Below are 15649 nucleotides of genomic sequence, written 5' to 3'. Positions count from 1 at the left end.
TTTTGCTCTGTTCTCCTCCCCAGACATTATGCAAATCCTAAATTGTGATGAGGCACTACAAATCCTCCAATGGGATCTACACAATGTATATAGCAGTCTTCCTCAACCTCAGCCCTCCAGATATTTTTGAGACTACAGTTCCCATCATCCCTGACCACTGGTCCTGCTAGCTAGGGATCATGGGAGTTGTAGGCCAATAACATCTGGAGGGCTGAGGCTGAGGAAGCCTGGTATATAGGAAGAAATCTAGCCCAAATCAAAGACAGTCAACTTGAGCTGATTGCCTGAGAAAAAGTTGGTTGCCAAAATACAATTTCCTGAACAAGTTGGAGAATATGGAAATTTATGTTTGAGATGAACTTTGTTATATTTATAGGTTTGGTATTTGGCCACACCACTGAATTAAGATGATAATACCAGAAACATTTACTTATTAAAAGAGAAGTGCAGAAAGCTAGTTTATAGTTTTATTCTCTCTTTCAGCTTTGGATCTTCAGCTTGAGTAGCGGGCATCAGTATCGCTGTGTGGTACATATAAATATAAAGAAAGAGAGAGAGAAGTTTTACAACAAAATAAGGAAATCCGAACAATTGGGTAACATGATGCTTCTGGAATACATTTTAAAATATTACTAGTTAGCCAATGACATGGTTAAAATGTATTTTTCATATAGATACTTTTTACGAATCTGGATTAACTTTATATCCAGATGTCATAGGAATTGGTAATACAGGCACACAAATCAAGAAGGCCTCCAAAATAGACAGCTCAGAAAGACTGATCTTGAAGGAGGCCTTTACTTATAATGTGAATATGTGTGAACTTTGTCAGCTCCAAAGAAGTCACATTCAATTGACAGTATGATACCGTCTCCTGCTGTGTGCTGTGATAGATAGTACTACACAGAAATTGTCTTATACTAGTTGAGAATTATCGAAGCTAATTTGGAGCTGTGTTTTGCTAGCACAAGTTTCCCAGGCTAGACAGCTCTGCCAGATGAGTTATATAGCAGCAGTGCATAGCTATGAACTTAGCTTATTGCTTCTAGCTTTCATTAAATGTCTTAAGCAACTTGTTTCTAGTTTAATAGGCATTGTCTGTTTTCCCTAGATGAGATTCAGACTCCTTCTAAGGCATATACTTCAAATAATTTAAGGGAAGAAGAAACAGTTGAAACTACCTTTCCAGTTCTCAGAATTGAACTCTGTGACAAGTCGATAAATGTAGGTGATGAAGAACACAGGTAAGTGCACTAAGTTTTCATTCACTGCTTGATAATTGTATGTCATGTAAAAGGGAATAATAAGAAGAATTAGAAAATCATATAAAGGTATTTTGTGTAGGTAATATTTTATAGTAGGTGATGACTTTTTAATGCTGTATTACAGCCTTGCTGTAATAACCTGAAGACATTTTACGGAGGACATGCATGCCATTTTAATAATGTGTAGTGTCAAACCCTTGAATAAGCAAATTACAAATAAAATTGCACACTTAAAGCATCATAACTCCTAACCTTAAATTTCTATCTTCATGTCAGTGTTCATTTATATCTATGCAGCTGATGAGCCACGTAAAACCACTCTGTTTTCCCCTAACCTCCCTCATCATCTTGACACTTCACCTTTCTTTTTAAACATAAACATACTTTAAAGTGCAGGCTATAGCTTAGTAGTAGTAGAACATCTGCTTTGCACGCAGAAGGTCCTAGGTTCAATCATCAATATATTGAAATAGGATTGGGAGATACCCTTTCTGAAATCCTAAATGTTCCTAATTGAAAGGAAGAACACATGTTCATGTGTGCTTATTATCCAGCTCACATCATGAGTTATCTGTATAAAAGCTATAAAACTTAAAAATACCTCATTGTATCTATAATGAAGAGAATGCCAGATTTTTATTTTTATTTTAAAGTAGATACTCTATTTCTCTTTTTATTTTCAATTAGTTTGCCTACTGTGAATGCCCGATGCTTGTGGATAGGAAGCTCTACTGGTTTATTCATAATTAACATGGCAAATTTTGAGTTGGAAGCTGTTTTACATTACAGAGGTATGATAATTTATTGTTACAGCTTGGTGTGATTTACATATGGAAAGTCCATTACTGCTTAAGCGGAGTTCCATTTGCACAACAGATATTCTCCTTTCTCTGCTCCCTCTGTGTGCTCCTCAAAGTCTGTCCCTTTGGAGCAGATTTTGCTGATGGGCAGAGAGCTGCAGGGGACAGGAAAGGAGGGAGAGGTTCTGTTGCGCAAACATCAACCCAAAGCTGATTGTTCATGTGTGACTGTCTTGTTTCTGTTTCTACTAGCTAGTTAGAATTACAGAGGTGTGCTTGTCTGCTAGCAGGTTTGACTTGTTATTGCACTGGAAGTTTATGCTTTGGCATTAGGTTGATGAAATCAGTGGAATTATATTGACTTACCACACATATGATGAAATATTTGTAGCCAGTATTTAATTTAATGTGGAACTTTTCTATATTAGCAAAGGAAAAAAAATGTTTTATAACATTGGGGTTTTTGTGTGTAAAGATTTCAGTGCCCTCAGCATTCAGTTTGCTGGATCATGTGCTTTAATGAGGAAGGCAATCAATGGCAAGGTGAGTACAGTATTGAAATTATTTTTAAATCTTATTTTTTTATTGTTTATAGCACAGTTTATTCTTCCTTGAAACTGAAAATTTAGAGGAACCATAAATTTGGGGGGAAAGCAAACCTCACATTTGTGGCACACTACTAATAAAAAAAGAATTATGCTGTTGGTTTATATCACTAGCTCTGTTGTGTTAGCGCTAATCAGCTACAGTTCTCCCAGACCTAAGGCATAAATATTTTCCAATTTTGCTATCCAAAGTATCTGCGATTCTCTGCCTTTGAGCATTATTTAGCTGTCAATCCACATTTTTCCTATTTGAATTAGTCTACACCACAAGTTTGTATATGCAGAGCAACTTCGATCTTTTTTGTTCATACCAGTAGGCATTCCCTTTTGTGTTTGTCCCTGCCTTCTCATTTGTTGATTTTATTATGCTAATAAAGCACCAACAGGGCATGTGTGTATATAGTTGCGCATGGATCTTTATTTTTTATCTTTTAGAAAACACTTCCCCAACCAAGAAATGTGCAAAAGCACACAGTCAGACAAATGTGAATTTGCTTGTGCAGTTTTCTAGTTTTGTGCAAATACGAGGGATAACAATTAAAATATGTATAAGGCTACAGTCTTCTGTTCAGGAGTGCCCTGGAAATAGGGGTACAAATGGAAAAGAAATGAAAGAATTGAGGAAGTAGTAGGCTTGGATAGGCTTGAAAAAGGGAGTAGTAGACAGCAGGGATTGAGCCATCCAACCAGAAACATTGAAACAAATAGTATGTGACCTCAAATTTGTTGTTCAGTTTCCCTAGTTCATCAGAGTATCCCCATATCAGGTAAACCTCAGTTTACAGGGGGGAAGCATCAGGACTGGTGCTGTTGGAGAGTAATTGTGGAATTGATTTATTGATTTGGCGTGACCCCCGCTAATTGATTTACGATCCACAATTAGCTCTTTATGCCCGGCGCGCTTCCTCCGAGCTGCGCCACTCAGCTCCGTCTCCAGTAGCTCTCCAGTCACGCCTCAGCAGAGTTGAACACAGCGGTGAAAACTGTCACGTAGCTTCACTTAGCTTCAGACAAACACACACAGAGACCAGGTTTGTCCATTTCAGTTTTTTATTCCGACATTCCCCAGGAATCTCCTGGGCTCACCGCAGCCATGACAAACTGCGACCTCTTTCTCACAGAGACCAGAGGGGAACAGAACGTAACTCCTCCCAGCTCCTCCCAGCTTCTAAAACTGACGTCAGAATGTTGAGGCATCATGGGAACAACTTAACCAGTTAAGTTCCAAACCCAACACCCCCTCTTGCCGAACCATTCTGACAAGACCTTTTTTGAGTTCAACACCTTTCCCTTTGCCTTGTGCCACTTCCCGGCATCTTTCCCAGGCACCTGTTGAACCCCTTCAACATTCCCAGAATCACACTGTGCGACACTTTTCCACGCACTTGTGACCTGAAACCCTACTGACCCATTTGGGCCAGCAGTTGTGTCTTCTCCGTCAGACTCTTCCCCCTCTGACTTGGCACCCTGTTTGTGAGCTTTCTCCATTACACTAACCGGAGATGAAGCCTCACACCTGGACACTCCTTTCACAACCTTTGGAGATGCCCAGACCTGCTCTGAACCCTGATCCTGGACCTGGTCCCCATCACCGGGTTCTGAACCCTGATCTTGGACCTGGTCCCCATCACCGGGATCAGCCTCTGCCTCCCTTTCCTCCTCAGAATCAGACAGACATTCTGAGAGAAAATCAGAACCATCCCTGAGTCTTGAACACCCATCCTGTTCACAGAACTCAGCCTGCTTACTGACCAGCAGCTTGGTTTGATCACCCTCTGGGTATGCAAACTTCCACCCATTGGTTGCAGGATCATATCCACAGAAGATCATGTCCTGAACCTTTGGACCACCTGCCTCAAAGAGCTCAAAGGGCTCTTTGGCTACCCTCCCAAACCTGGGAAAACCATGTACCTGTGCACCCTTGCATGTCCTGCACCCTAGGGACCTCCCACATTTCCGGAGTTTGTACCCTTTTGTGCACCTGTGCAGCTTTTGCACATGACTGGGAACCTTAGCACACTGCGCCTGTGCTTTTCCAGCATTCCCACCACCCTCCAGAGGTGACTCCAGAACAAAGAGATTGTTCTGCCCCCTTTGTACGTTGGCCACTTGTTTCCCCCCTCTGAAAATGGATAACAAACAACAATTCAGTCCCGGCACAACGTAGACCTCTAGCTCCTCCTGTAAAGGAGAAAAAACATGTTAGCCACACCAGAAACAGATTTTCTCATTCCGTCTGCTAACATCACAGTTGTGTCCTGTTGAAACAGCCCTGCAGTTCCGCATTTCGCCAGCAGGCTCGCTTAGCAGGTGACGACCAACAGCAGTATTCAAAACCCAGCGCGTCACCGTGTCCTGGCTGGAGTTGTTCTTCACAGTTGCCATAGAAGCAGTGATAAGAAAACAACCCTCCCCAGCGTCTGAACCACGTCTTTCCCTTGCGTTCCCACGCTGGCCTCCTCTCCGAGACTGATTCCCATGGGAACTCAGCTGGTTGACCTTGGGACCTTCCTGCCCAGCTGTCTCCGCTCTCCATGGGCAGCAACGACGAACTCCAGTGGAAAAACACTGCCCGGGGCTCCTCCCAGCTGGCTTCCTTCTCCTTCTTCCGGAAAAGCACTCCTTGCCAGCTCCGCCCCCTCTGGCCTGGCTCCCACTGCGGCTTTCTGGGAACCTGCTTTGTTGACATTCCACTCCAGCACGCACAGTGGACAAGCCTTTACACTTGCCTTTGGAATCCTTCGCCCCCCCGATCTGCTCACTAGCACTCCTTGAGGCTAAAGCATCAGGAACAGGGGCACCAGCCATCTCTAGGCTTTTCTCAATACTTTCTCCAGGGCTCTGGCCTCCTGCTGAAGCTTCACAGCAAATCCCAGCTTCTAAAACTGACGTCAGAATGTTGAGGCATCATGGGAACAACTTAACCAGTTAAGTTCCAAACCCAACAGTAATGTCATGTGGACTATGCAGATTAAATGGAAAGGCAAACAGCTGCAAACAGACAGTGAATTCTGGTGTAGACAAGTCTCAAGTAAAATGAATGCAGAGCTTCAGACACACATGCATGACACTGAAATAGCCCGTGTCTTACTAATTCTAATGGCTTGGATCCAAAGGTCTCCTGTGTGAGGATTCCTGATTTTCACCAATTTCCCCACCCTTCTGCATCCCTGCACACTGCATCCCACATTGTCCCAAAGGGATTCCTACCCCAAAGGAGTGGATTTTAGAGGTGTTGAGGGGGATGCACAGAAAGGGGAGATGGGAAAGTCCTGTTCCATGAGCCGAACTCCGCCCACAGATATTAGGTTACAAACCACTGATTACTGTTTACTATGTTGGCGTTATTTTGGTTTGAAGGGAGAAATGCTTCATGGACATGTCTCTGCAGGTGTTCTGTTTGCTAACTTCAATGTTTGAGAATAGAATTGCCTTACTGGAGATTAATGTTGCTGCCCTCTTGAGATCCCAGCAGAGTGAACTCCATTTAAGTGGAAGTGAGAAAGGCCTTTCTGTAGTTGCCAGGTAATGAATCATTAAGTCACTTGGTTTTATTTGAATCTCTACCAGTTCCACCATACAGCTAGCATCTGTAACAGGTTAGAAGATAAACTGTTAGCTATAGGGTACATTCAGATGTGGGGATTGTAGCATTAGTGCTTCTATTCCAGATGCCAATGTTCCTTTTACATGGCATTACCTGCTGCATAATGAAAATGTGACTTTTTGATTGATACGTACCACCATGTTGTGCTAATTTTAAATGGTGGGAAAGGATGGGATACCCGAATACTGCCCCGGATTTTATCAAGTGAAATTACAACTCCTGTGATTTTCTGGGTTGATGGGTTGTAATCATCAGCTTCAAGTATTGATCTTCAAGCTCATGAGAGGAACTGATCTTTTTTGGAAATCAATGTTTCTAGCAGTGACACAAAGTCGCAAGTACTGCTCTTTCATAAATGGGGTGTGTGTGTGTGTGTGTGTATGAGTTCTGATTTGTTTGATTTGTTTGGTTGTTGTTGTTGTTAACCCACCCTTACTCTAAGATCCCAGTGTGGTTACAACAATTGAAGCCCAGTGTTAAAAACAATTTAAAACAGCATACGATTACAAAATCACGGTGGGTCCTAAAAATGCACATCTCCTGCGTCCAAAGCCCAGGTAAGGAAGTGTGTCTCTTCTTAGGTGCTCTCTTCTGCCAACCTCTCCTTTGTGCCTGAAGAAAGAAAAAAGCCAACTTGTAAGTAAAAAAGGTAAGTTTGGTAAACTTTCAACTAGTTTGGCACTTATTTATAAATAGCTATTCTTTGTTTGGGGTGAAGAAGCATCCAAAAGGGATGGGTTAAGACCCAGTACCACCTGGGAACACAGCTGGCATCAGACTAGGTATCTGGGGTGGTAACCAGTCATCATTTGTCTGTCTGTCTGTTTTTCTGGGGCTGTGTTATTCTTTCTCTTCTGTTTTTATTGCTGACTTTGTTAGCTGGTTTGAGGTTTTTGGACTGAAGAATTGGTTTAAATATTAATTTATAAATGTTTTGGTAGAAGATACTCCCAGGTAAGTTGATGTAAGATCAGATTATTCCACTATATCCAGCAATAATTTCTGGATGCAAGATCATGCACATGTGGAGTTCTACTTGATGCAAGATTTTTCCTAGTCATTGATGGTACCTGGCTCTAAAACCTCCTCCATCTTGAGATCAGGCTGACCCGCCCATTATTTTTGCTCAGTTGACACCTTAAAACCTACTTGTTCCTGTAGGCTTCTGGAACATCGTGGGTATATCTTATGTATAATGTAATACTGACATTATAGGATATGATATTTAGTTTTGTTTTTGTATTATTTTTATTATTAGTCACTGTGGACATTTCAGGAAGGGTGGTGTATAAGAAATAAAATAATATTAATGCTCTCTGCACTGGAGACAAAATAAATACTTATGGAAACATTCCCCTCAATTGAAGCAGTGAGAGAGGCTACACAAACAGGGACTGTAGATTTGCATTACTACATCTCTGGAACTCAGGCCTGTTGCTCAGAGCATCCTGTTTGTTCAATTTAAAAATAATTATGCTTTTAAAAGACGGAATTATATAGCAGAAGTTCAACATCTTAAAAGCTGAAACAAAGTAACCTGAACTTCCTGGGTATCCATATCTGTAACTGTGATTGTTAAAACGTATTTATTTATTGTTTCTTAGTTGTAATTATTAACTATTTTATAATTACAACTATATAGTTGTAATTATAACTATTTATTTATTTATTTTTGTATGTATTTTTAAACTCAGGTACAAAAAGCCCAATAAAAGATCAGCCGCTGGTCTTCCATAATAAAATTAAGTCCTCAGGTTACACATCAGCGCCACAGTGAGTACATATTATGTAATTATTTTTAGTGTTTTAAGATTGATTTTTAAATTTTATTGTAGAAAGAGAAGCTGCATGACTGTCACAGCATATCTGACATATGGAAAATGTAATGTAAAATGGGCTAAAGAGTAAAAAATATTAGTCTGACACTATTAAAACTAAGGTTTAAAGAAATGCTTGTTTGGGAAACTGGCACATTCACAAATAAATTAAAATTGTAAGTCTAAAATTATGCAATTTTAGCAAAATCTGCATAGCTTGGTCTACAAATAGCACTATTTTTCATAATTTATTTGGAAATGTCCGTCTTCTGAGATTCCTGCGCTCTTTCTGCATCCCTTCAGAATCATAGCATGGCTATATATGAGTTAGTGGCTATATGTGTATTGCTAGCCTGCTTGTCTGTGTAACTTAGATTTTGATATTCCTATACTGAGGCAGTTATTTCTGATTGCTTATTTAATGGGTTTGAATGCAAGAATTCCCTTCCTCTGAAAGAAGAAGCTTCCTCTTGAGGAAGAGAACTTTTGGATTCAGCTCACTGTTGTAACAGTAACACCAAAATGTTACAATCATTTCGTAATCCATAGAAAATGAAGTTACTGGACGTTTGCATTATTTTCACTTGTCTCTAGTGAGCTAGGAAAACATGGTACCCTTCCTGATGTATTTACACTTTTACAAACCTATACATTAAATGCAAAGAGACATTTCTTGTCAGGTCTTGTTTGGCCCTATGAACTATTGCCCACTGTTTTCCACTGCAGAATGACCATGTTCTCTCCAAAGACCAATGCAAAGCAAAACAATCTGGAACTGAAGTGCAAGAGAAGTTGCAAACGGTAAGCAATAAAACTGACATGTCTGAACAAATGCATTAATGACACTGAAGCAGAATTAGTATTATCCTGCATTTACACAGTGGGGGGGGGGGGAGATTCCAAATAAAAGAGGCATTAAAATTAGTTTAGCAGTATGTAACTTCTATTACACCAACACTTGTTAATGAGAAAATATTGTAAATTTAATGGTAATACATTTAAGTGTACATCACAGTTTGTCATTTATCTTTTTAAATGTTCTCCTGTTTCTTTGCCATTGAAGACGAAATAAGGAAGACTATCCACGTGTCAACATTCCTCCAAACAAATCTGAGAGACAGATTATCGTAGCTGATAAGCCAACTTCTATATGCTGTATTCAGTATTCAGGTACAGAAAAATGTTCATGCATTACGTTAGATGTCTGCAGCATTCACCTGCTAAACATCATTTTTACGGTCATAGGGCTCATAAAGGTTCATTCAGACAGCAAGCCTGCCTTGATTTTCAGCATTGACTACACAATCCTGTACATGTCTACACAGAAATACATCCCATTGACTTCTGAAGAATTCTTTAAATGCAGCGTATATATAACTACAATATTTTTTTAAAAAAATGATTTGGTATATTCATGGTTTAGAATTATCAGATTAAGTTCCTATACTCCTTATTCTTACAGGGGATGGAGAGTTGTTGGCTTGTGGCTTGGCTGACAAAACTTTGCTGGCATTCAATTCAAATCTTACAGGAACACCAACAGTTTATTCAGGTAAATTAATTCCAGCCTTTTTCAGTCTTAGGTCTTCTGTTTACTTCCTATTAGTGCAAGATAGAGCACTTTAAGCAAATGTCATTTTTACTATGCTACCTGTTTTTAGCGCTAGTACTGTATATTATTGCTATGATTTCTTTTTCATTTTAGAACCTTGAAGCCCACCATGCTCGGTTTCATTTCCACTAATTTGCCTATTTTGTCTTATATTGCTAAACCTGACTGGAAGGTGAAATTTTCTTCTGTTTGTTTTCAGGGGTTGATTAAATCACTGAAAAGGTTTGAAGGGAGCTTACAGGGGCTGTGTAAGCAGAATTTCCTTGGAGGTGTGGGCTTCTCTGCTGGTGGTAGCAGCAGAGCTGCTCTCTTTTTTATTTTTGCACAAATTTTCCAACATAACAACTGCAAAGCAATATAACAAATCTTCGGCTATCACAGCCTAAGACCCCTTCTAATGGTTTTCTACAGTTCTTTCTGATTTTGCATTTTATTACTATGCTTATTGCTATAAATCCAGTCTTACACCAGCTAATCTTAATGCTTTTCCCAATAATTTATAAAGTCCTCCTTACAAAACTTCTTGTAACCCTACAAGCGATGTTAAGTAATTACAATTGTCTTCCAGATACAACATAAATTTCTTCCAGTCCTTTAGGAAAATCTGGTCCTGCTGGTTTTGAATTTTCCCTGTTAGTCTCGCCAGCTCGGCAGCAGCAGAGCTGCTCTCAGTGCCTGCCTACCAGACTACAATACCCTCTGCTGCCTCCTCCTGTCATTCCAAAAACTCGGGAACAGTGCCTTGTCTAAGGCATCCCATGGGGAAATTGTGGCTGCTCCCCCCCAAAGGCTGCCAGTGGAGTCCCCACCTTAACCTAGAATGCCTTGGAATGACACCACTTCCAGGGGATCCTGGGAAGAACGATAATGGCTGTTGGTTAGCAATGCCCCAAAGAAGATCTCCCACTGCTTCCAGTAGGTTTACCCCATCTCAAAAATCCCCCCTTGAAAACTCACTGAAACCCGTCGTTCATAGCTTATGGAGATTGGTTGTGACAAAAATGGAGAATCAGCGTATAAATTTATAAATGAAACGCATACATGTATATTGCAAATTTAAATTCAGTGCACCAGGGGGCAGTCTAGGACTTTAAAATACTATATCTTTAACATTAACAGTTTTCTTCATCTTTGTAAATGATATGTGCTGGGTTATGACAATGGGATGTTAGATCGGCTCTTTTAACACTTTGAATTTGTTTACAGTTTATAGGATTGAAAAATGAAGTGGCCACACTGAACTGAAGTTGCTAAATTAATGTTCTACAACGCCAGTCTTCCCTTTGTAAAGAGAGAAGTTTATTTCTTCCATAAGTGTTGATGAAACTTGCAGTTCAGTTACAACTCTGATTTGCATGTGAAGCACAATAAAGGGCATCATTTAACACTGTAGTAACAACACGTTTAGGCTAACCATGCTTTTATACTGCTACCAATTTGCAGTATATTTATATCAGAATGCCTGGCTAAAACAAACTGTAGTCGGAAGCAATCTTTATACTTGAAATAAAATTTAAGGAATATATTCCTGTTCATCATGGTAAAATTCCAACTGCACTGTATATTCTGTTAAACATATTACTGACGTGTATAAAGTAAAACATTCTGAGACTTCTCTGATTCTAAACCTAGACTTCTGAAAAAACAAGAACAAGTGTGTCACAAATTCATACTTTTGCTATGTGTATTTATATCTCTGCCTCATAATTTTTCATAATAATAAATTGTTTTTAAATAGAGTCAGAGCAGCTGTGGGCAGGTGGGCAGAATCAGGCTATTCTTGTTTCTTTCCCCACATCCTAGGCTGTAGAGATGCTTTAAGTGGGGTTGGGAAATTCCATTTTCTTGGTTTCTCAGGTGTCACATTTTCCATAAGAATGTTTGGCAATACTGGGAAATTCTGGGATGTGTAATTGCCTTGAGACATTTTCATGAAGGGCAAACAAAAAAAATTGTTTATGTGTAGTAATACTTGTTTCATTATAAATCAGCTCAGACTGCAATTGCAGAAATGGAAAAATACATAGATACTAGCTATTTAACTTCAGTTTCCATGCCTGTTAAACCAGGCATCCTAGTGGATTCAGAAAGAAGCATTATGCTATTGCATATTTTACTGATTGCATTCCAGTACTAGAAACTGATTTCCCTAGATAATAGGAAATTTATATAAATATTTGGTTAACGGCATGTTGTGATCAGTCTCGGATTTGCTAATGGCCTCTCCTCTGGACAAGCATGTTTTGGCCAAATAAAGTTCTACAAGAAAGACAGTATCAGGACATGAGAATTAACAAAATGAAGAATGAGCAAGTCATCTCTTCTCACTAAAATATTTAGCTTACAGGGAAAAATGTAGCCTGTATGTGGCCTGAGGATACCTAAACCTATAAGAAGGAGGAATTCAAGTTGGAGGGTGAAACTGTACACTGCAACAAAAAGAAAAGGGATTTATTGGTAAGGCCGATGAATCCCTACTTTGCCCTTCCTCTCTGCTGAAAAATCTCTGTAATTGGCATTTCTGAAGCAGTTTAGTTGTCCAGGATGGGAATTTTGACAAATAAGGGAGATGGCTAACTCCACACTGATTCCAGGTCTCCCTAAGTCCACCTCAGCAGGAAGAAGAATAGGTATCTTATTAGTTAATAGAAAATCCATTACAGTGGTACCTCAGGTTACATACGCTTCAGGTTACAGACTCCGCTAACCCAGAAATAGTACCTCAGGTTAAGAACTTTGCTTCAGGATGAGAACAGAAATCTTGCTCCGGCAGCGCGGCAGCAGCGGGAGGCCCCATTAGCTAAAGTGGTGCTTCAGGTTAAGAACAGCTTCAGGTTAAGAACGGACCTCTGGAACGAATTAAGTACTTAACCTGAGGTACCACTGTATTTTCCTTTGTGGATCGAAATTTTAATTTAATTATTTAAAACCCCTTTTTATATCTCCACATACATTCATACATTATTATATATAAGAATTTTCTTAGATGAGCAATGATCTTTTTTGGGGGGAAAGTCTTCTGATTTATTAGGAATGTATGACAGACCTGTTTTCCAAAAACATTTTTTCTTTATTTTTTTAGGGCATGATGGTGCCGTTAACTCAGTTGGTTGGAGCCATGACAACAACTGGCTTGTTTCATCTTCTGAAGACAGAACATTAAGGATCTGGTCAGTCGGCAGTTCAGAACCTGCTTTATGTCTGGTAATAAACATCTCATGCCAGTTAGATAGATTTGGGGTACTGTTCTCTATGACACCTGTTCTCTATGACCCCAAAATCATTTGGAATGTATTTCCAATTGCCACCTTAGTAATTGTGAAAAAAATTCTAGGATAGTTTAACACTTCTAGTTAGCAATAGTGATGGCACTGAAATTATCAAGCACATAAAACTGTGTGTTCTGTAATTCATGAGCACTTTATGACTTGAGTGCCACTCGCCTCGAAGTTCTCTGGTATTTCAAAATGGTTGCTAAATTGTTACAATGCTCCACTTCCATCATGGGCCATTGCCTGGAATGGAGAAAGAGGTGTGTGTGTGCGTGCGTAGTCTACACACAAAGGTAAATTTTAGATTTGTTAAGATTTGTCCATGTTTGCTTCTGACCCCACCCAATGCTCGCTTGTGGCTCCATAAAAGTTGCCAAGAAGGGAATGTAGCCCTCATGCTGAAAAAGAGTTCTCCCCCTCTAATATAGAGAATGCAAAGAAGAAGAAATTGATTGTGTGTGTCGAAGAGGTTGAGGAGAGATTGGCATTCAGGACATTGTAATTTTTGTGATGTGATGTTATTGTGGGAAAGAGCACTGAAGTCAGACTAGATTCTTTGTAAATGACTGGATTTTCAGAGTGACATTGTATTTTCTTAGGGCTTTAGGCCTTGACTAATTTAGTGGAATTATAAAGAAATGGACAACGGTGTAAGATGAAGCAAGATTTGTAATTTAGAGAAATCACCTGTTAGTCAGAAAATTAACAAAAGAAGTAATCTGACAGTGTGCCATAAAGAAACCATCTGTATTTTTCTGACAGAAAATTACACAGTATACATAGTTAATTATATATATTTTACTTTTAGGGAAAGGAAATGTTTCATAAATCCATTCGATCAGCACAGTTTTATTATATAGATACATTTATATTGTTGTCTTGTGGAGCAGAGTTTCACATGTTAAGATGCTACCTTGATACCAGCAAGGATGAGATGAAACGGTAGGTAAAGTCTTACGATTCTTAGAAATACCAAGTATTCTTTAGATCCTGTAAGACACCTAAACAAAGTAATGAAAGAGGAAAAAAATAAAACTGCAGTCCTATGGATAGTTACTTTGCAGAATGTGCTATGGAATAGAGTGGGACTTTTTAATATACATGCATCTGATTTTGCTATTAATGTTACATCTTGCATCAGAAAATAAAAATAGGAATATTGTTAGCATGAAAATTGCCTCTGGTCACATTCAATTCTATTGCAGTTAATCTCATTGTACCTCAGATTAAATTCTGCCCAACACTACCTTGGAATCATTACTGTCTTTTCGGCATCTTTTGCTAAAGTATTATTCTATGTTATTTATATAATAATAATAATAATAATTTATTATTTGTACCCCGCCCATCTGGCTGGGTTTCCCCAGCCACTCTGGGCGGCTTCCATAGAAACAAAAAATACAGTAAATATCACAGATTAAAAGCTTCCCTGAACAGGGCTGCCTTAAGATGCCTTCTAAATGTCAGGTAGTTATTTATCGCTTTGACATCTGATGGGAGGGCGTTCCACAGGGCGGGCGCCACTACCGAGAAGGCCCTCTGCCTGGTTCCCTGTAGCTTTGCTTCTCACAATGAGGGAACCGCCAGAAGGCCCTCGGCGCTGGACCTCAGCGTCCGGGCAGAATGATGGGGGTGGAGACGCTCCTTCAGGTATACTGGGCCGAGGCCGTTTAGGGCTTTAAAGGTCAACACCAACACTTTGAATTGTGCTCGGAAATGTACTGGGAGCCAATGTAGGTCTTTCAAGACCGGTGTTATGTGGTCTCGGCGGCCGCCCCCTATTTCTAGGGCTGTAAATTGTAGTACAGGCCTATGCATGTTTACTCAAAAGTAAACCCCACTGTGTTCAACGGGGCATAATTCTAGATGTATTGGGTTGCAGCCTTGATCAGTTTGATCAACAAAAGTTATAGTTTAAGATTCCCCAGATGGGAATGTGACTCTAGGGTCACATTCCCATCTGGGGGCTACACGCCAGTAATGAGTGAGGCCAGAGGCAAAAGTGGGTGGATCATCAATGAATATAAACATTACCTTTGCACAGTGGGCAAGCTTCTACACACAGCCTCACACACCCCTGTGCCTTCCATCTAGGAAAGCAAGGACACATTCCAGCCATGCAGAAACAGTTGATTGAGGCTGTGAAGCTAGACTGGTAAAAGATGTGCTCTGCAGAAAGAAATAGCTTGGGAGGAGGTGTGGCTTGGAGAGACTCCCAAGGGCCAGAAAAAGAGACCTTGAGGGCTGCATTTGAGTGCTGGGTCTGACGTTCCCCGCCCTGCTTTAGTTAATGATTTGATCAATTGTAATCCTGAGAGCAAATTTTAATTATTGTGGTTGAGAGTTCCGGGAACACTGGTCTGTTTTTGAGGCTAATTTGGTGTTGCTGTGTTAATGTAACAAGGAATGAAAAAGAAGGTATTAAAGATGGCCTTGCCTTTCATCAGTGAACATTACCTTATAATGTAAAAAAACAAAAGCTATCTCACAGTTCCTTCCAAATGTGTTGATTTCTTCCAAACAGTTTACAGGCAGATGCTTAATCAGATAAAATTCTTTAATCAGTGGACAGTAATGAAACACTTTTCATAGGGTATAGATCCATTAGCAGTTGGATGTGAGGAATTTTAAATATACAAACAAGTTAATACACACATACATCAACCAAAGT

At 39.8% G+C, this 15649-nt stretch overlaps 1 protein-coding gene across 5 annotated transcripts in view; it reads left to right on the top strand.

Moving 5' to 3' along the window:
- WDR27 (WD repeat domain 27) overlaps positions 1–15649 on the top strand; it is a 61970-nt gene that overhangs the window by 6894 nt on the left and 39427 nt on the right. For all 5 annotated transcript variants that reach the window (XR_013984424.1, XM_080999821.1, XM_080999819.1 and 2 more), the window contains exons 9-20: positions 484–595; positions 1112–1244; positions 1953–2056; positions 2541–2608; positions 6062–6195; positions 6859–6926; positions 7972–8050; positions 8821–8895; positions 9158–9264; positions 9557–9646; positions 12789–12910; positions 13787–13920. Coding sequence is in view for 4 of the 5 variants with exons in the window: in XM_080999821.1 (XP_080855947.1) it covers positions 484–595; positions 1112–1244; positions 1953–2056; positions 2541–2608; positions 6062–6195; positions 6859–6926; positions 7972–8050; positions 8821–8895; positions 9158–9264; positions 9557–9646; positions 12789–12910; positions 13787–13920 (1226 nt within the window). In the remaining variant the exon portion in view is untranslated. The remainder of the gene's footprint in view (positions 1–483; positions 596–1111; positions 1245–1952; positions 2057–2540; positions 2609–6061; positions 6196–6858; positions 6927–7971; positions 8051–8820; positions 8896–9157; positions 9265–9556; positions 9647–12788; positions 12911–13786; positions 13921–15649) is intronic.

This window comes from Podarcis pityusensis (assembly GCF_964106645.2).
Source record: "Podarcis pityusensis genome assembly, chromosome: 3".
In the NCBI taxonomy this organism is placed as follows: Eukaryota; Metazoa; Chordata; class Lepidosauria; order Squamata; family Lacertidae; genus Podarcis; species Podarcis pityusensis.
This window is presented reverse-complemented; position numbering and strand designations above follow the sequence as displayed.